General features: G+C 41.7%; 1 protein-coding gene and 1 long non-coding RNA gene across 6 annotated transcripts in view; one reads left to right on the top strand and one right to left on the bottom strand.

Moving 5' to 3' along the window:
• The window catches only part of ADGRV1 (adhesion G protein-coupled receptor V1), a 242,414-nt gene that overhangs the window by 56,406 nt on the left and 163,772 nt on the right, over positions 1-22,236 (bottom strand). For all 4 annotated transcript variants that reach the window (XM_081930116.1, XM_081930117.1, XM_081930118.1 and 1 more), the window contains 2 exons: positions 14,741-14,857; positions 7,177-7,355 (listed from right to left, as the gene is read on the bottom strand). In XM_081930116.1, the coding sequence (XP_081786242.1) occupies positions 7,177-7,355; positions 14,741-14,857 (296 nt within the window). The remainder of the gene's footprint in view (positions 1-7,176; positions 7,356-14,740; positions 14,858-22,236) is intronic.
• Positions 8,881-21,443, top strand: LOC309380356. 2 transcript variants are annotated; one of them, XR_014172865.1, is made up of 5 exons: positions 8,881-9,187; positions 11,366-11,493; positions 16,577-16,725; positions 20,487-20,566; positions 21,318-21,443. It is a non-coding gene; the product is annotated as an uncharacterized lncRNA (long non-coding RNA). The 2 variants fall into 2 exon arrangements; XR_014172866.1 differs by lacking the exons at positions 20,487-20,566; positions 21,318-21,443 and having other exon boundaries at positions 16,577-18,173.

The following is a 22,236-nucleotide window of genomic DNA, read 5'->3' on the forward strand; positions in this document are numbered from 1 at the left end:
GTGGGCTTCCCATAGACATGTCATTGACTACTGTGAGAACATTATGTGGCACCAGATCAGCCTTTGGCCTGATCCAGCAGAGCTCTTCTTTTGGTTTTAAGACTGTTTTCCATGAAAAGGGAGTAGTCTAATATGACTACATCTGGAGATAAATAACTAATCTGCAACATAATAATACTTTTCAGACAACATATGAGATTAGCTATCTTGCATGTTGTTTGTTAGTTGAACATGAACAATGTTTGCTGTCTTACAGTAAACCTTTACTTGCTTACGGTAAACAGAGATGACTGCAAGCTTAAAACGTCTAACATGAAATGTCATTGTGGCAAACTGTTTTCAAGTTTTCCCAGGGGGCTTCCTTGACAAGTGAAAAAAGGGCTTCCCCTATAAATGACCCATTTGCTTAGGTTCCAGTCCCAGCTTAACAGACTGCTTGTGGTTTTATTAAGTTTATCTGGTTTTGAAAATAAGAGCTGTTGGCAGCTTGCAATCTGTCTAAAAATAAATGTGCATGTTATCTTAATTTTTATTTTTTTATTTTTAAAAAACCTGTCCACAACTAATTGCGGAAGTCACAAAAAGCCAAATCATTCCCTTTTGCTTCATAAGATCTCTTCTAAGCTCCATAGCTGAGGCCTAAATATAGATCTAATTAATGCAATACCCAATATTGCATTATTTAGAGTATTAAAGGTAAAGGTACCCCTGACCATTAGGTCCAGTCGTGGCCGACTCTGGGGTTGTGGCGCTCATCTTGCTTTATTGGCCGAGGGGGCCAGTGTACAGCTTCTGGGTCATGTGGCCAGCATAACTAAGCTGCTTCTGGCGAACCAGACTAGTGCACGGAAACGTCGTTTACCTTCCCACCACAGCGATACCTATTTATCCACTTGCACTTTGACGTGCTTTCAAACTGCTAGGTTGGCAGGAGCTGGGACCGAGCAACAGGAGCTCACCCCGTCGCAGGGTTTCAAACCGCCAACCTTCTGATTGGCAAGTCCTAGGCTCTGTGGTTTAACCCACAGCACCACCCACATCCACCTTGAGAGTATTAGGAAATAACAAAAACATAATATCATATAGATATAGATATATATATATATATATATATATATATATATATATATATATATATATATATGCTTTCGTAGATTTTCACGGGTACAGGAATGCAGGTTTTGGTGTCCTCGGGTGTCTTCCCGTGTAAAAGTTGGGGTGTCTAGGCGACGTTTCGACGAGGTCTCACTCGTCATCTTCAGGCTGGTGCTTTCGGCTTCTTGTTACTGGAACAGAGCAGGATCTCAGTGTTTGAGTTCCTATAAATACTGTTGAGGGGGTGTGGTGTATAGCCTCCAATGTTCTGGGCAGAGAGGAAGTTCCCAGGCTAGTGTGCCTTTTCTTCTTTTGTTCCTTAATTACTTGAGGGATATCTTGAGTGATTTCTTGAGTGATATCCTGAGTACCACTTAGGTGGGTCATTAGGTGTGGATTAGTTGCTAAAGTCTTTGTGTCTTGACCTCTTGAACTTTGTGAAGAGTTTTTCTGAGAAGATGGCTGTACTGCACTTAGTTGTGCTCTGGCTTGGCTTCGTGTATAGGGGCGAGCTGTGGTTTTGTGGCCTGTGTCAGCCAGATCTGTGTAGGGATTGCAGGGGGGTGCAGCATCCGGAGGTGCCACCATGGTTTGGCTACTGGATGGTGTCTGTAATTTATCTGTGGAGAGGGTCTGGGTTTGGGTCTGGTGTGGTTGATTGGTGATGGCGTTCTGTGTGCCTCTGGATCTGGTGTCAGTTTTTGTGGGGAGGGCTAATTTCCAGATGTCTGGCAAGCGGGATGTGTCGTCACGCTTGTTCATGTTGTGAGGGTGTTTCTCTATCTCGATGGCTTCCATGATTATTCTCTTGTGGTGATGTTCCATGTTAAAGAGCAATTTGGAATCTGCAAAATTAATTTCGTGTCCTGTTTCTTTCATGTGTTGGAAAAGAGAGGAAGTTTTTTCTTCTTTTTTGACGGCATTCTTGTGTTCTGCGATACGTGCATTTATTCGTCTGTTTGTTTGTCCAATGTACGTGGCTGGGCAGACTTTGCAGGGTATTTCATAGACCCCTTGGTTTTCCAACTGGATTTTATCCTTGGGGTTTCTGAGGATATTGGCTATTTTTTGGTTGGTGCAAAAGGCTGTTTTGATATTGTGTTTATGGAGGATTTTGCTAATTTTATCTGTAGTGCCCTTGATAAGTGCCCATTAATGAAGCCTTGACAGCCATTCAAAACAAATACAATCCCCCCGAATACATCTTGGACCTGACCAACCACTGCCTAACCAACACGTACTTCATCCACAATGGACAAAGATACAAACAGATAGAAGGAGCACCTATGGGATCACCCCTCTCACCGGTCATCGCAAACCTGTACATGGAACACTTTGAAACCAATGCTTTAGACAAGTCAGAACACAAACCCAAACTTTGGCTCAGATATGTTGACGACACCTTTGTAATTTGGCCACACGGGAAGGAAAAACTGGATAGCTTCCTCACACATCTCAACAGCCTACACCCCAAAATACAATTCACTATGGAAATAGAAGCCAACAACCAACTTCCCTTCCTTGACGTCCTAATCTACAAAAAACCTGATGGCTCCCTAGGACACACTATCTACAGGAAAAAAACACACACCAACCGCTACTTACATGCACAATCACACCACCACCCTGCACAAATAAACTCCGTAGCCAAGACTCTCATCTCCAGAACCAAACGCCTGGCTGACAAAGACCACTTGACAACTGAGTTACAGAATCTCTCAAATGTGTTAATTGCCAATGGATACCAGCAAAACAGGGTTACGAAGCTAATCCAAAAAGAAACACCCCCCAAAAACCAAGACACAGAAGAAAACAATGGCATGGCCCTCCTTCCTTATATCAAGGGCACTACAGATAAAATTAGCAAAATCCTCCATAAACACAATATCAAAACAGCCTTTTGCACCAACCAAAAAATAGCCAATATCCTCAGAAACCCCAAGGATAAAATCCAGTTGGAAAACCAAGGGGTCTATGAAATACCCTGCAAAGTCTGCCCAGCCACGTACATTGGACAAACAAACAGACGAATAAATGCACGTATCGCAGAACACAAGAATGCCGTCAAAAAAGAAGAAAAAACTTCCTCTCTTTTCCAACACATGAAAGAAACAGGACACGAAATTAATTTTGCAGATTCCAAATTGCTCTTTAACATGGAACATCACCACAAGAGAATAATCATGGAAGCCATCGAGATAGAGAAACACCCTCACAACATGAACAAGCGTGACGACACATCCCGCTTGCCAGACATCTGGAAATTAGCCCTCCCCACAAAAACTGACACCAGATCCAGAGGCACACAGAACGCCATCACCAATCAACCACACCAGACCCAAACCCAGACCCTCTCCACAGATAAATTACAGACACCATCCAGTAGCCAAACCATGGTGGCACCTCCGGATGCTGCACCCCCCTGCAATCCCTACACAGATCTGGCTGACACAGGCCACAAAACCACAGCTCGCCCCTATACACGAAGCCAAGCCAGAGCACAACTAAGTGCAGTACAGCCATCTTCTCAGAAAAACTCTTCACAAAGTTCAAGAGGTCAAGACACAAAGACTTTAGCAACTAATCCACACCTAATGACCCACCTAAGTGGTACTCAGGATATCACTCAAGAAATCACTCAAGATATCCCTCAAGTAATTAAGGAACAAAAGAAGAAAAGGCACACTAGCCTGGGAACTTCCTCTCTGCCCAGAACATTGGAGGCTATACACCACACCCCCTCAACAGTATTTATAGGAACTCAAACACTGAGATCCTGCTCTGTTCCAGTAACAAGAAGCCGAAAGCACCAGCCTGAAGATGACGAGTGAGACCTCGTCGAAACGTCGCCTAGACACCCCAACTTTTACACGGGAAGACACCCGAGGACACCAAAACCTGCATATATATATATATATATATATATATATATATATATATGAATGGGAGACGAAGATGAAATGGTCAAAGGCCATGGTGACACAATGGGCAATAGACATTGGACATAACATTGAAATTTCAGAATGGGAAAAGCTATGGAACCAAACTATGAACTTTTCGGCTTGCTACTTGATAAAGGACAGCATGCAAAAGATGCTCTGTCTAAAGTTTGTACTTGATGCCCAGTTAACTTGTCAAAATGTATAAGAGAGGGTCCTAATTGGGCTGGAAGTGTTCAGAGGTGGAGGGATCTTTTATACAAATGTAGCGGTTCTGTAAACATGCCAAAGATAATTGGGAGATGCTCTACGATGAGCTAAAAAATATTTCCAAGTTTACATTCCCTGGAAAACCTGAAGCCTTCTTATTCGCAATAACTGGTGATGAGATACCAAAGAAGATACACAACCTATTTCTTCATGCAACAGCAGTGGCCAGAATTGTGTATTCTAGAAACTGGAAAGAAAGAGGGATTCTAAGAAAGAACAATGGCTATACAAATTGATAAAATTTGCAAACATGATGACCAAAATAAGGAACCAGGATGAGAAACAGATAAGGGGTGAGTGGGAAAGCCTTGGAGAATAATAAAAAGGTTATGATACTGATACTAACCTACAAGTAGGGGTAATTTCATGAGCAACAGGTAACAACAATGAAGGAAATGAAAGGAGAAAAATAGTGTGGGGAAATTAACGGATATGCAGGAAAGTAAGGTATATCTAGAATGCCACAGAGTGTTGGATTGGGAAGTCCGTAGAGAAATTTTGTATGATGGAAAATGTATGTGTAAATAGAAAAATGGAAAATGCATTTAAAAATAGACCTAATTAATGCAGTTTGTATCAATGTATGCTGCTTATAGTGCAACAACAGGGGCATATAGTTTTGCAAATAGCAAGTGTCAGGGGATATGCATTTCTAAGTATCCAGTGCAGTTTAAATATGGCATTAAATGTTTTTATTGGAGAATATTGCAAATCTGTTGGTATTATTCTAAAACAATGATGGGAAATGTCTAGCCCACAAGCCTACTTAGGCCTGGCACAGGTCCAAATTTGGCCTTCCAGGCCGTTCCCCACAAACCATGCTTTCCTGCCCCACATCTGTCATCAGGTGCAGGACAGGTGTAGATATGGCTACAAATGAACAATCAGAAGCCTTAAATGAGCTCCTAACTGTTTCTTTGCAGGTAGGGCTCCCTCCCCACCCCAACCTAAATTATCTTACTATTCCGAGATGAGGTTATGATAATTCAGCCTGCTCACTTGTGTTCCTCTTGCTAAACAAGCCCAGAAGACACACTGCTGCAGAGTAAACACTGTAATTCCTGTTATGTTATATAAGAATCAAGGTTAGTAAAGGCTGACCTATGTCACAAGTAAAATATTAAAACTGTCCCTCCCTGATGCCTGACTGGCAGAATGGAGACAGGATGACAAGTATATACTGAATTGTGAAATCAAGTTAACGATACAGGCTGCTTTCTTAGACCTACTTCTCTGAGAGTAAACTTGGTGGGACTTACGTATGAGTAAAGATGATTAAAACTTCGGCCACAGATAGCTTTGTGCTGCACTATTAGCCACTTCATTAACTTTGCAAAATATTGTTGTTGGTTTTGCTGCAATATACAGTGGTACCTTGGTTCTCAAACGCCTTCATACTCAAACAACTTGGAACCCAAACACTGCAAACCTAGAAGTAAGCAAGCTTTTTTCAGAAGCCAAACGTGCTCCATTTTGAGTGTTACACTTCCAATTTGAGTGCCACACTTCGGATTTGAGTGCCACATTTCCATTTTGAGTGTTACGCTGCGGTCTGTTTTTGCTATTTATTTTGTGTTTTTGTGGCTCTCTCTTGTTTTGTTTTTGTGACTGGGTTTTGTGGAACCCAGTTCAGCTACTGGTTGACTGATTGTGTGCCTGTAGCACATTGTTTATTACTTTCATTTTATGGATCAGTGGTCTTGTTAGATAGTAAAATTCATGTTAAATTGCTGTTTTAGGGGTTGTTTTTAAAAGTCTAGAACTGATTAATCCATTTTGCATTACTTTCTATGGGAAAGTGCGTCTAGGTTTTGGAATGCTTTGGTTTTGGAACGGACTTTGGGAATGGATTAAATTTGAGAACCAAGATACCACTGTATTAAACAGGACCACCCCGTGGAAATTAATTAACTTTGAAAGGGAACACAGAGAGAAGGAAAATTATTTGTAAGTATCTGTTGACGATTGATATGTGGACCTGTTGTGCACTATGTGGAAAAAATATACACGTACCGTATTGGCCCGAATATAAGCCGCACTTTCCCCCCAGATTCTGATTGTGAAAAGTTAAAGTGTGGCTTATATTCGCCACCTTACAGTATCACTGCTGAAACAGCTGCCCAGCAGGGCCATCAGGGGTGCCGGACAATGGCGTGCCACCCACCCACGATTCCCAAGCCTGCCTCGAGCAGTGGGGAAGGGCCACTGGCAAAGTGGTACAGCTCCCTCCCCTGGAAGCAGCCGCTCCCAAGCCTCCCCCAGCGCCAGCTTGGGAAGGTAGTGCTGGGAGGCAGTTGTGTCAGGAGGCGGGTGCACAGTGCACTCAGAACTGAGCGCCGGTACCAGCTTGGGGAGCAGGGTGCTAAGCGCCAGCACCAGCCGCCCCTGTTCAGGGCGGCAGAGCCAGGAGGCAGGCCACAACCGCAAATAAGCCTTGAATTTTAAAGGTGCGTCTTATATTTGGGACAATACGGTATTTCAGTAGAGGACAACGTGGATGGAAGACTTGTGTAAAATAAACCACTTGCAGAAGAGCAGAAAGTGAGAAAGAATGTTGGAACAGACTGAGGCAAGTTTATGCATCACTAATCTTACTAACCCTTTCCTGGGTTTTACATAATAACTTTACATTGTGGTAGTCTGGTAGAGAGGGGCATAATATGTTGTCAAAAGTTGTGGATTTTAGCCCATGTCCTGCCTGAAACTTACTGTTTCATGAAAAGTACCTTCAATAAAGTTGGCTAAATGGACTGGACAGTTTAAAAATCAGCAGCACACAAACAACCCATTAAGTGTGTATAGTCTATAAGACAGGGGAAATGAACAAACATCCATTCAATTCTTGTTTTGAGTAAATTTCATATATACTTACAGATCATTGTAGACCAGGCCATAGATCTGCGACAAGCTGTGATGATAGATTCCTCGAAGGATGATTAAAAGTAGAATCACCACAAAAGCCGGAAGACCCCAACCCAGAAGGAAAAACATTAGATAGCGCCTTTCTGTGTGCTCATCATTCATCACCAGGACATACCAGAAATTAACAGCCTAGGGAATAATGGAGAGTCCTGGATCAATAGGTTTGATATGAACCACTAATTATTGTGCAAAATAAAATACAGTACTCATATATATGCACTGGTTTACTGCAAAAACTCAGCCACATTTTTGAATATGCTGAAACAAATAATATATATTGAAGGGTTTTCAGGATGGCAATTCAAGTTTTCAATCAGCACACAAGAGATAAAGAAACAGAGACAAACGGCAACAAATTCGTCTGCAGACAAAGGATCTATTTTGTACAAGTTTCAAATGTTGACATCAAATATTGTAATATTATAGTGTCCAGCCACAAACAGCTCATACTCTTCTCATTAATAAATGAATAGCATTCTAGTAAAATCCCATTTCAATAGCTTTAATTTAAAGAGGTTATACAATTTCACCGTGAAGACACATGTACTAAGGGCAAACTCTCTAAAACTCACCTCAGAAACATTAATTATCCAACTGAAAAAGATGGGGGGGAAATTCCAATCTAAGAAAAGGCCACTCTTCCATCTCCAAACACCCCAAACACATTCTGCCCTCTCCTTATTTCCTTTCAAAACAGTTAATAGACACAATGGTGCAAACAGAGGCAGGCAGCAGGGAGAGGAAATCTTCCCTACCTTCCGGTCTCATAAAATCCACCTCGCAGAGGTGCTAAGAAATTGAACATGGGGGTTCATGGCAGAAGTAGTTTTTCTATAGGCAGCAGCAACCAGGCTTTGTCCCTAATCAAAACACTGGAGGTCAATCAAGAACTGAAGACATTTTTGTTTCAACAAGCCTTTTCAGCTGGGTGTAAAGGGATCCAGATGTTCACTCTGTTTCGTTTTTAAACCTATAATAGGTGGCTTTTGTACTGTTTTAAAAAATATTTTAGCTGTTTTCAAGGCTATGTTTGTAAATTGCCTTGGAACACTGTATGCATAAAAAAGGTAAAGGTAAAGGTACCCCTGCCCGAACGGGCCACTCTTGACAGACTCTGGGGTTGTGTGCTCATCTCACTCTAGAGGCCGGGAGCCAGCGCTGTCCGCAGACACTTCCGGGTCACATGGCCAGCGTGACAAGCTGCATCTGGCGAGCCAGAGCAGCACACGGAATGCCGTTTACCTTCCCGCTAGTAAGTGGTCCCTATTTATCTACTTGCACCGCACCCGGGGATGCTTTCGAACTGCTAGGTTGGCAGGTGCTGGGACCGAGCAACGGGAGCGCATCCCACCGTGGGGATTCGAACCGCCGACCTTTTGATCGGCAAGTCCTAGGTGCTGAGGCTTTTACCCACAGTGCCACCCGCGTCCACTGTATGCATAAGGAGAAGGCTATTCAAAAAATTAAGCATCATTATCACACCAAAAAACCCCAAAACCATCAGTAGTGCTATGTGCCTGTAAAAAGAAGAAGTACTCGTGTCATTTTACATGCCTTAATAAAAGGATTGTCTCCAGGTCATGAGAAGCAACAGTTCATTTTGCAGTGGGGAAACTGAGTAGACGCTGTGTGTGGTTTTGTCCTATCTGCCAATAAAACTGGAAACGTCCTTCTGCTGTTTCCCTGTAAGCTATTAAGGGTGGGGCACCCAGGAGGGGGGTGGAATTGAGTTGAGTGTGATCGCTGAAGCAACAGTTGTACTTCTGCAATACTCAGCTGGAGTAAAGCGTGCAGTTCTGGAAGACACACTTCAAGAAGGATGTAGACAAACTGTTATGGGTTTGGAGAAGGGAACAAAGAAGGTTGGGATGGTAGAGAAAACAAGTCCGATGGCAAAAGGTAGCAGGGAGAGAACGATGAGCAGGGAGGTGATAGCACTCTTCATAACACCTGAAGCACAGGTGAGGGCAAAAGCTTGTTCTCTGCTGATGCAGGTTTAGGCTAAATGGGTTTAAACTGCAGGAGAACAGTTTATAGTTAAACGTGAAATCACCTAGATATGTTGGTAGATGCTAATCAAGATGATCAAGGGTCTGTAAACCAAGCTTTCTGAGGAAGAATGGTTAAAGTAGCTGGGTATGTTTAGCCTGGAAAAAAGGAGATATGATACCCATTTTCAAATATCTCAAGGGCTGTCACATGGAAGAGGAAGCAAGGAAGCAAGCTTGTTTTATCCTGCTTCAGAGAGTAGAACTTGAACCAATGGCTTCAAGTGACAAGAATGGAGATTCCTACTAAACATCAGGAATAACTTTCTGACAGTAAGAGCTGTTCGACAGTGGGAAAGTCTGCCTTGAGAGGTTGTAGACTCTCCTTCCATGGAGATTTTTAAGCAGAGGTTGGATGGCCGTCTGTAATAGATGCTTTAGCTGAGTTTCCTGCATTGCAGGCGGTGGGCCTGGATGGCCCATTCCAACTCTACCATTCTACGATTCTATGAAGAGAAACTTAGCAGTTCAACTATAGAACCAATTACTTAGTGGGGAGGTGGGGTCTGCTTTGCTGAAGGTTTTTGAGCAAAAGCTAGACAGCCATATGTTTGAGATGCTCTAGCTTTGGATCTGCTAACACTGAGCAAGCAGCTTGATGTTGTAGGTAGCCTACAAGGGCCCTTCCAACTCTATGAATCTATAACTTTTACATGCAAAAGTGTGTAAGAAAAGCCCAGCACAAGTTTAAATTGTAGCAATAGTGTGGGAGGGGTGCTTTTGCCAACCTCTTCATTTGATTTGCAGAATTAGCCAACTATTTCCATGGCACGCAAGCCATTATGTCTGGCTTTGAGAAACTGGAGTATGGCAGCCGTTTCTCCAATCACATATATAACCTTGAATGTAAGCTAGGCCCTAACTGGGTCAATGCCTTCAAGAGTCAGCCTTGCTTGTGCAATCCTTTCTGGGTAAAAATGATAACTAGCATTTGGCTGTTGGTGAGAGGCGTTTTCATAACACACACACACACACCAGTTTAAAAGGGAGGATTCATGCCTGCAAATATGGCATTTATTAAAATATTTAAGTAACATGAGATTTAAGAACCTGTACAGCACATGTATCTTCAGAATTCTGCACATATTGAGAAATGGGATATCAGGGGGCAGGGGAATGTTGTATGCAGACAAGGGATATGGTGATATATTACACATGCACATATTTTCCTTATTTGCTTATCTGTTATTTTAATAACTCCCTCAACCTTTGCTTTCTATTCTCTGCTTTGATTCTCTGCTATGCAATGCTGTCTTCTTCTTGTGACATTAAAAGAGCCAACAAAACGTTTGGCAGAAAAAAGAAGGCAGCTCACTCCATGGCCTTGTATACAAAACTAGGCCAAGCTCCAGCTCTAGACAGATGAACCCTGGAATTTATTTATGCCAATTTGTTTAGTCAATGAGCCATGATCCCATCAATTCTATCTCTTAGAACAAGTCTTGTTAGTCATGCAACACAGATTGTTTTCTAAGAACTGGTACTATGTGTCCTAACTCTTGTTTTCTGTATTTGTTTAACCATAGTTACCTACTTTCCTATCTCTTATCGCATGAACGATACGCAGACTCAACTGGGCACTGCATATCGTTCATGCGTATCGTTCATGCGTATCGCAGACTCAACTGGGCACTGGTGTGAACTTGGCTTGTTTGCCATTTCCTGCTTAGTGTCATGTCTATCTCGATAGCTATAGGTCTCTCATCGTTTGGTACTCCAAAATTAAATAGATCAAATATAAACAGCAGGTCTAAATTTAGCAAATCCTTTCCTGTTGCTATGGTGTAACAATAACCAGTCATATGGAGACAAATAGGTATAGTCAGTTTCCTGGCTGCTGGATGAAAGAACTCAGGCAGAAGTTTCTATTGTGCCCAGGGAGTAAATGAGAAATGATTGGCTCTTTGTGTAATGCTTAATGGAACAATACTACACTTTAAAATGAAGCTTCTTCTAAGACACATTTCAATCAATTGCCTTAAAAAAAATCTTAATACTTCAAATTTTAATATCTATTTTGTGTGACTTAACATTTACTTCAGAGTTTGCTGCTTATGTGACCACCAAAGCAATTTTTAAAAAAAATTCCAGATTTTTCTGCATCCGCCAACATGGTGTTGTTTTCATTCCATCACTACTCCAGAATAATGGAATCATCAAACCACTTTTCTGACATTTGTGAAAGGTCCAGAATGGTTCTGCAATATTTTCACTGTGTAGTAGGTATTCTGTGCAATTTCCTGCTGTTATGTGTGGCGATGAAGGTGGGGGTCTGAGCAACTTCCATTTTGCTTTTTTGACAGGAAGCGGTCATTGCAGCCTCTAAAATGATGGATAGCACCCTGGCTAGGAATGACATGAGTAGTTCCTTTGTCTAATCTCTTAATCTTCCATATGGTCAGATTCTAGAATACCAGGTTTATATATCCACCCCCCAAAAAACACACACCCTAAAACCCTCACAACAGGTGGATTCAGTAACCTAGGTACATGCTCATAACTCTGACAATTGGTTGGTGAAACAAGGGGATGGAAGGGTTATGACTGCAGACACATACGTAACTTTTTTTCAATCTGAACATATCCTGATGTTGTTTTAGATGGGTAAAAGTACAGTCAGTCTCCAAAGAACATGCAACTGACTGTTTGGATGCTCCACTGCAATTTTGCTCCAAAATATATCAGAACAAACAGCAGCTAGAGAGCTACAAACAGAATGACTAGAAGGAATCTCTGTGGCACCCAAAGGATAAGTGATTCACATATTAGTGGGTTGCACTCAGAATGAACATAAACTTTATCTATTAGGCAATTAATATATTCCCGCGGGAAAACCTGCAGCAAGATGAAGGGGCAAAGAGAAACAGTTGAATACCCACTTAGCCTAGTTACCTAAGAAGAGAGTTTAAAGCAAACTAGGGCAGATACAGAAAGTGCCAAAGAATACCCAAGGCCATTCAATAAAGCTACAAGGACAGCAACAAGAAAGCTGGACTGAGAGCCAGTCGCAAAGGCACTAAATTGTGTAGCTGTTTTATTTAGATTTATTGTTTCATGGTATATGATGTGAACTAATCAATTTAGTTATATAAACATAATTATTCTATGGTGATAGTTAATTTCCTCCTTTTGGATTTCTTGCAGTAATTCTATGACTCACTGGAACTGTATAATTATAATGAATGGCAGGCTGTAATGCATTTTAGTTCCATTCATTATGGATGAGTATGCACCAGTTAGCAAAGATTTCACTTTTTCTTTCTGAGCAATGCTGCTGGTTTGAAAAATAAAATCAATCCATGCTACCCACCCAAGATTATGGATGAGTCAAATGATGTCATTTCCTTCAAAGATGTGGATTTGGAAAGAATGTGTATAGCTATAAGGTCCTAGAAATATGACCTAAAAGAGGGCTTTTCTTGGTGATCCTTAACATTTTCTCCTAGAACAAGTCAGAAGAGGAGGAGGAGGAGGAGGAGGAGGAGGAGGAGGAGGAGGAGGAGGAGGAGGAGGAGGAGGAGTTTGGATTTGATAGCCCACTTTATCACCACCCTAAGGAGTCTCAAAGCGGCTAACAATCTCCTTTCCCTTCCTCCCCCACAACAAACACTCTGTGAGGTGAGTGAGGCTGAGAGACTTCAGAGAAGTGTCACCAGCCCAAGGTCACCCAGCAGCTGCCTGTGGAGGAGCGGAGACACGAACCCGGTTCACCAGATTACGACTCCACCGCTCTTAACCACTATACCACACTGGCTATAGGATATATAGCCCTCATACAGCAAACAAGAGACACATCCCTTTCCCCTGGTGTTGGGTTACCAGATGTCCCCGTTTCCCAGGGACAGTCCCTGGATTTGCAAATAAGTCCCCAGAGAAATTCCATCCCCGGAATGTCCCCAGATTTCATCTAATGTCCCTGGGAAACACAGCAGTGGCGTCTCAGCAGCCCAGAGCAGTTGGCTCTGACTGGCCTCAGGAGCTGCTCAGAAGTCCCCATTATGATGGCGGTGCAGGGGCTCCAAGATGCAGCTTCCGGGCTGCCTCCACCTTCCCTGACCCCAGCAACTAAGCTCTGAAGAGAGTCTTCATGCTGCCTATCAGAGCAGCCTCCCAACTCCTACTTGCGTGCAAGCAGGAGTGGGGCGGGGATCACTCAGCTGGGAAGGGAGGCTTCATGCTGCCTATAAGAGCTTGAGTGCAAGCAGGAGGGTGCAGGGATCTCTCGGCTAGGCAACAGGAAGCCTCCCTTCCCAGCTGAGGGATCCCTGCCCCCTCCTGCTTGCACGCAAGTAGGAGTGGGATTGGGGCTGCTCCAATGGGAAGGGAGGCATTGCGCTGCTCAAGCCTTGCCGCTGCTGCGGCTCTCGGCCCTCATTCTCCACCTTCCATGCCTGACCCACCGCGCACCGCTTCCCCACTACCACCACCAAAGAACCAACAACTCAGGGGCTGCCCAGGCTCATGGAGAAAGCAGATAGAAGCCTCGGAGGAAGGTAAAAGGTGGCAGTTGAGGTCAAGGCAGTGGCCGCCCCTCTGCCACCACCATTGCTGCAGCATCAATGTCCCGAATGTGTGGTGTTGATTGATTGTGTCGCTGGATTCATTGGAAAAAAACCTGGTAACCTTACACCTAGTGCCATCCAGCCCCATTTCAGGAAGTATAGTGATGGGCTTGTTATGTTTTAATATTGTTTATTGTGATTTTATTAATGTATTTTGATGTTGCTTGTAGTACACCTTAGAAAGATTTGTATTCTGAAAGGCAGGATGTAAATAATAAATACTAATAAACCACAGTTAATTGGTGATGGTATTTCCATTTACTGTGGTTAATGCTGGATGGGAAAAATCTTCCAAATGGGTTAATAAGAGGTCACAAAGATCCAGCATTATATTACAATATATATTCATACCTCTATGAAGAAAGTTCCCTAAAGTGGACAATTTTTTTTATTAAAAAAGTACCAAAAGTATGGTTAGAAAGTAACTTCTCCAGTGTTCAGAGATTTTGTAGCTATAGATATTTTTCCAGTGTATTTCATTTAACTCTACAATGGAAAGTGCCTACAACCTCTAAAGGTTTGCCATCATACCACTTTAAACTTTTATGGATTTGCCCCAAGGAATCCTGGGAACTGTAGTTTAACAATCAATTTAACTGTGGTTTTAACAGTCAATCTGCCATCCTAGGGAACTCTGACAAGTGTTACCTCTGTTAAGGTAATGGAGGGGGGGGGTCTCCTTAGCATCCTTAAGAAACTACAGTTCCCAGGTTTCCTTGGGGGAAGTCATAACTGTTTAAAGCAGTAAAAGGCTGCTTTAAAGGTATAGTGCAGATGGAGCCCCAGACTCGTTTACTTTAGTCATATTTATTTATTATCTGCTTTGGGGCGGAGTGTCTACCAAAGCAGCTCACTCCAAGCAACTGCTGGATAAGTGTAAGAGAAAAGTCATATACTTACTAACCTGAATAAGCATCCAGCTGAACTGGCAAAGATAGAGATAGTGAGTGATGGAGCCCAAAGCAGAGCAGCTTTCCTCTGAGAGTTGTTGGCTTGTGTACGCGGAGGCCAAAAATGAAATCTGGAAGGAAAATCATAATCATCATTAAAAGGGTACACAACAATAAAGAAAATGTGTTTAGAATAGGGAAGAAAACCAAAAGGATCCACCTCTGTACATGTTAATGTTCTGAGACCAATTTCTTAAATACAAGGACTGAGAAATAAATTCAGTGGAAATCTAGCAGCTCTGAATTGTTACTATTTATATTTTTTATATTTATTCATCCTTTTTTTAAAAAAAGCAATGAAACTAAAAGCAGCTTTCAAAAATGAACATTAAAACAACGATAAAAACACGGTTAAAACAACCTTAAATAAGATATTATATGTCTCTGTGTGTGTGTGTGTGTGTGCGTGCGCGCGCGCGCGCGCGCAGTTGACTCTCATATATTTATAGGGGTGTGTGTGTGTATGATTCAACTGCACCCCTCCCTACTAAAAGATAAGCAGAAAGTCATGATCCCAAATTTGGTGAATATGAATGTTTCCACCTGCTGCTAAGAACAGATTGTGATGGTGCTAGGCATGCCTCCCCAAGGAGAAAATTTCATAAAGCGGAGAAAGCCCATTCTCAAGAACTAAACACTGAGCACAGTTGCAGAGTACAGCAAGGAGTATCTGTCATGGACTGGCTGGATGCAGAGGAATGATGGGAGGAGCCAGAAGGAAGGCTCAGGGCCAGGGGAGTGGTGGTGGGATGATGATGAGTGGTCAGAGGGGGAAGAGGGAGCAGACTGGGAGGAGGTGGTACAGGAAGCTGAAGAGGTAACAGGGTTTAGTGAGCAGGAAGAGGCTTGGCAGACAGCATTCCAGAATCGGAGAAAGAAGCTAGTCTGGAGAGGAGGGGGGCCAAGAGGCAGAGATCAGGCAGGCTGCTGAAGAGTCCAGGGAGTCTTCCCATCCTGCTGTGAGCAGCTTCCCTCCCCATTGGTCTCCCAGGACTAGAAGAGGTATGAAGAGGGCAGAGCAAAGATAGATAAGACGAAGGAGCTTCAGGTTGATTGCAACATACATTACAATCATTTCTGCTTCTTACATGGATGGGTAAGAAGATTTCCACAGATTTTACTGATGCAAGTTGCTTCAGCTGAAGTTATCCAGCCATTTCTGTATTCTGTGCTACAAGGGAGGTTTTACATTTGAGACTGTTCAATCAGCAATTTTTGCTTTATGGAGACCCTATGCCATCGTCCTGGGCATAGATTCAGAAGGGCGCAACTGGGCAACAGCAGTCCCAAATGTGCTGCAACACTGGGAGGTTGCTCCCTTTTCTGGCAGTGTGTGCAGTGTGTGTGTCTCCTTTCTGACACCCACAAAGTTGTTGAGCTTTTTAAAAATAAGACTACATTACATCTGGATTTTCCCTGACATTCCTGGCTAAATCCCCCCCTTCCCGACACCATTTTTAGGACATGTCAGGAATTTTCCTGACATATGGCAAGCCTAGTTAAACTTAACATAGAGCTCAAAGTGCATCCTGACAACTGTATTTTCTTGCAAGTGATAATACTGTGACATGTAGGGAATGACATCTGCATTGTGAAATGAACACATCACTGAAAATTATTTTGCACTTGATACATCTCAGCTTGTAAAAGCAAAAGTGAAGAAAAGAAAATATAATGAGCATGCTTGATTACTGCGGAATGTAAACACTGCAAGGTTAATGGCACTCCCTTGCAGGAGGTTTGATCCTACTTGGGTATGTTTCAAAAGATGCTGCTGTTCTTTCTTGCAGGAGTTTTCCTGTGGGGTGCTGCAAGGTTCTGTAACATCCCCTATGGGTACATGAAAGCGCTTGGGGAGGTCGTCAAAGAATGTGGAGTACAGAATCATCAGTATGCTGATGACACTCAATTACCTCTTCTTCTCCTCAAGTCCCACAAGGCAAGAGAAATCTCCAATTTTCTGTTTGGAATAAGTAATGGGCTGGATGAGGGCCAAAATCGCTATCCAAATAAGGCAGAGATTGTTTACCTGTTCATGAGATTTCTGTACTGTCTTTCAACATACAATTTCTAGTGTACTTTACAGTGTAAAAACCAAAACAACAATATAACAAAAACAATTGACATTTGTCTTCTCCCAGGCCTTTGGCTAATTAAACACTCCATGGCCTTTTAAATTGGGGGTGGGGGTGGGGGTGGTATTGTTCTTGTTTGTTACTATGGTATGTATTATTGTATTTTTTTATATTGTAAAGAGGCCTGTGATCCTCAGATGAAGGGTGGTATAGAAATCTAATTAGTAGTTAATTAATTAATACCAATATTAAAAATAAATTAAAATAACATAGTAGCAAAATATCTAAGAGAGCCTAGTTTCAAAAAGTATGACATACATATATATACATATATATGAACTCACACATCCTTCTCCTTCAGGAAAGATAACAACAAGAAGAAATAACTAACACGGTATGCTAGAAATCTGGGGCCATTTTAGAAAAAAGTGAATTCCTCTTCACTTTAAAATCCAAGCTGAATAAGAGTTTGGTGTTTTTAAATGCTGCCTTCTTGAGAAAAGAATTCTCAAGACCCTGAGAATTCGTGTCCTAAGCATGGATATACAAGTTTTGATGACATCTGTAATTAAAAGCACTAGTTTAGATTATGGCTGGGTGATATATTAATATATTGTTCCAAGTCCAGATTGTGATATTGATTTCATAATTTTGTGTCTGATAAATGTTTAGGAACCTTTGACCCAAGAGACAAGAAATTTTAGAAAGCACTGCTCATCTTTTTGTAGAAGCTGAGAAAAAACAATAAAGATAGTTAATTCTGGCAATAAATAAATTCATTGCATCCAGGCATGAGTTAATTGCAGTTCATCCAACTAGATTTAGGGAATGCCCAACAGATGGAATAAACTTTGCAAACTTGCTCCTTTCCAGAACCTTTTGCTGAATGCCTTTATACTTTCCAGCCATATTGGCTGCATTGTCATATGATTGCCCTCTACATTTACTGAAATCTATTTCAAGTTCACTGAAGTAGTTCAGTATCAGCTCAGCCATACTTTCACCGGTATGGCCAGCATGCATGACATGCATGGGCAACTGGGCCTAGATAGTAAAACCTTCCTTTTTTGGGGGGAAAAGTAGCAATAGACTGAGGCCCTCCTAGATTATGTGGTCCTGGGCTGTAGCTCGCTCAGTCCATATGTAAATCTGGCATTGCTGGGGCCTTTTGTGTGCAAAGCAGATGTTCTGCCAGTGATCTGCAGCTCCTTCTTGTAAAACTGCTCAGAAAGCTTTTCTGTGGCTAAGTACAGAAATGTAATAAATAAATACAACTGTCTCACTCAGACACCAACACTGGTCAGTTTGACATTTCCAGGCACCTGATAAAATATACAGATCTCTGTTCAATGTTTTCTTCTCACTGTGATCATTTAGAGTAAAAATAAATTCTTACTAGGAAGGAGAAAATATCAGCATGTGTCTACTGTGAAAAATGTTGGTTTTGGAACATTTCTTCTCAAGATCATATTATTTCCTATTGAGCTTCATGAATTTGCTTTAAAGAAAATGCCCTGGTAATGCTTCTGTTTCAGTTAACTACAGCTTCAAATATAGCTGCGAGATCATTAATGTTCTTCACTAACACTAATAATAGAAAATATAATCTTTCAAAACAGCTGGTGTTAATCCTTTGCTATTTCTTGCAGAAAGGCTTAAAACAAACCGCCGAGATCATTTGAGAACCCTGATAATGCTCCCTTTTGTTAAAGTACGACGCAACGCTAAATCTATTCAACTTAAGCACGCAAAACAACCAAAAGCAGAGGAAAAACCAAAAGGCATTTTTTTAAAAAGTATTTATTTAGTTGGTTTTATATAAGAACATGGCTAGAAACTGAAGTGAGATGGTGTGCGTGGTGTTCTGCTCACACCTGGTTCCTCTGTCCCTGAAAAGACCCCTTCAAAGGTTAATTGGTTCTTCAGTTTGACATGCCTTGAAATATGAAATTTTGTCCTTCACAAAGTGTGCAGGCATAAGTGCTTTCTCCTTATGCATGTGCATGCATGTGTGTATTATTTATTTCAGTGACGTACAAGGGGAAGTGCTAAGGCTCACTGGTACAGCACATTCTTTATATGCGAAAGGTGCCAGGTTCAATCCTTGGCATCTTCTGGCTAAAACCCTAGAAAGTCACTGCCAGTCAATGCAAATACTCAGCTAGATGCACCAGTCGTCTCAGTATAAGGCAGCATCCTACATTCCTAACAAAAGAAATATATTTACTTTTTTAATAGCAAAACATTCTGGCTTCTTGTTATGAGAATTTAGTATTCAGATTTTGGATAGAGGGTTTTTAGTGATTAAATGCGTCCTTCCAGGATTGATTGCACACCTGCCTGAAGAGCATGCACACACAAAAGCACATAGATGCTCTGGGCTCTCTAGCTCATGCTACATATATCTATGTCTCATGGTATCCATCCAGTAAACTTCTGGCCTTTGGTGTTCCAAGAAATGTACCATCAGTCTAGGGAGGACTGAGGAGAGACCCAAACTCTCATGCCTAGGCTACCAAAGCCTTCAGTGTTCTCTGTTCCTAGGAGCTACATGACAAATTTTCAAGCAGCGAGCATCATGGGAAATAGGCGAGGGGAGGAAAGAGATAAATTTGAAGGTTTGGGGAGGTGACTTGAAGATTTGGAAGGCTTGGGATGGTTAACATTTTCCTGGATGAGCCTTTAGAGTGAGTTTATATTATATTTTGTTACACTAAAAGAAATATGAGAAGTGTTCTGTGGTGGAACTTTTCACAATAACTTTTGTTTAAAAAGCCAACACTTTAAAACATTCTATTCTACTACCAAGGATACTGTTGGATTGGATGAAATTCTTGATGTGATATAAAAAAGCTAGGACAAAAGTGTACATAGAAATAGACGCACACAGGAATGTGTAGCTGAATGGATATTAACAGGAAATCCAGACCAGTTTCCTCTTATAAATAACCACTTTAAGCCATGGAAGGCACAGTGTAGACGTGGAAAATAATAAAGAACAATAATACTTTTAAGGAATGAATGAAATAATAACAGACATTACTTCATTTTTGAGGTAAAAAGCAGAGTCTAAGTTTCAATGTATTTTTTTTTTACACTAGAAGTTATAGTTGTACAGGCTGGTGAGATAAATTGGGAATTGCTTTACAGCAATGGCCATAATCCTAAAGTCCTAAATAAATGGGATTCTTTCAAAGGAAGTGATCTGTACGTCTCTGCACTGACTTCATATGCTCATAGAGCATTGGGTTATACATATGTACCTGAAATGAAATCCTGTTGAAATAAAGGAATCTAAATATATTTAGCACTAAAGAGTTAGCATGTGAACCTGTATTCATCATCTCACAGTAATGAGCAGCAAATACTTGCATGTTATTCAGACATATTGATTTGCTGCAGATTGGCAATAACCCAAAATTTGGTACAATACTAAGTAAATGCTTAGGTATGGACATGATGCCTGCTCAAACTCATAGATGAAAATAGGGATATGCTTGCAATGCCTCCTTCTTATCCCAGAATTCCACTTCACAAGCTCCAGCCCATACACCCCATGACATGACACGATTGTGTGCTGCATTTTTACACCCTGTCAAAGTCACTGAATCATACAATTTTACAGGTTTGGGAGGAACCTCAGAGATCATCTAAACCAACCAGCTGCTCAATGCAGAATCTACAATGCAGGCTACAATTAAAAAGGTAAAAGTAAAGGACCCCTGGATGGTTAAGTCCAGTCAAAGACAACTATGGAGTTACGGTGCTCATCACGCTTTCAGGCCGAGAGAGACAGTGTTTGTCCACAGACAGCTTTCCGGGTCATGTGGCCAGCATGAATAAACCACTTCTGGTGCAACGGAACACCATGACAGAAACCAGAGCGCACAGAAATGCCGTTTACCTTCCCGCTGCAGAGATATTAATTTACTTGCACTGGCATGCTTTCAAACTGCTAGGTTGGCAGGAGCTGGGACAAAGCAACAGGAGCTCACCCTGTTGCGGGGATTCGAGCTGCCAACCTTCTGATCAGTAAGCCCAAAAGGCTCAGTGGTTTAGACCACGGCGCCACCTGTACAATTACAGCACCCTTGGCAGATGGCTGTCCAGATTCTGCTTAAATACCTCCAGCAAAGGAGTGTTCACCTCCTCCTGAGGAAATCTGTTCCAGTGTCAAGCAGCTCTTACCATAAAGAAGTTTCCCCCTGATGTTTAGCTCAAATCTGCTTCCCTACAGTTTCCACCCACGGGTTCTTCCCTTGCCCTCTGAATCAACCTCTACAGATTTAAATGCTAAAAGGGTTTTTTGTTCTATGGGTTTCAAATACGCTAGAATATAAATGACCTTAACAATATATTACACAGTTTAAAATATAGCTCACTCTGGAATGGGTTGAAATGTCAGGCTGCACACTGCAGTGTGCTTTGATATCTTCATACATGCATTTACTTGCAGGTGCACTAAACTAAGTCCCACCCACCCAGATACTGAACCTCTATATATTTGAGGGGACGAAGCTAAAACCTACAGAACACCAAATGCTAGCAACTCACACCAGGACAATTTTAAAAAGGCATCCCAGAAAAGAGAAAGAAAGAAAGAAAGAAAGAAAGAAAGAAAGAAAGAAAGAAAGAAAGAAAGAAAGAAAGAAAGAAAGAAAGAAAGAAAGAAAGAGTGATTTTTTTCAGAGATAGGTACCAGAAAACAAGGAGATTTGCTTCTGTGCCAACATAACTTCATAAGCCAGGACTTAAGTTCATGTAGCTGTGCAAAAAAATGCAATTGCTGATCACTTCCACCATTTGGTTTTCATTTGTGAAAAATCATAATCTGATTCAGTTAAACTATTATACAGTCCTTTTCCCTGGCAATGTCTCCTATGTGCTTGGGAATATGTAGTTCCTGCATAGCTAAAAAATTAGCTAATGAAGCAACGACTTATATAACTGTTGACATTTTCTAGCTACTTGAAAGAGCAGTTGTTTACACAGTGCACTGGAAGGCTGTGTCCCACCCTGTTCTCCTTTGGCAATGAATATGTTTTTATATTTAGGTGTGAAGAGGGTTAAGGGCATTGTCGTACTTATCCATACATTCCAGACACTCTTCTATAAACAGCAATTAAGATGAATGACCTGATGCAAACTCAAGGCTCTGCTGTTCTCTGTTAAAAAATGCTGACAAACATTAGCTAGCTAGTTTGTCAAGTGCTCCTATGCAATGTGTGCTTTTTTTACATTAAAGTGCTTGGTTCAAAGTTGACAGTTTCACCAAAGACTTCTGAAGCCCACTGCATCTACCACTGTGTTCCCATGATTTGTTGCAGGCCTGTACATGTAGCCCAACACAGCCCACCAGACACATACAATGGCCC

This window comes from Podarcis melisellensis, assembly GCF_964234715.1.
Source record: "Podarcis melisellensis genome assembly, chromosome: 11".
Classification (NCBI taxonomy): domain Eukaryota; kingdom Metazoa; phylum Chordata; class Lepidosauria; order Squamata; family Lacertidae; genus Podarcis; species Podarcis melisellensis.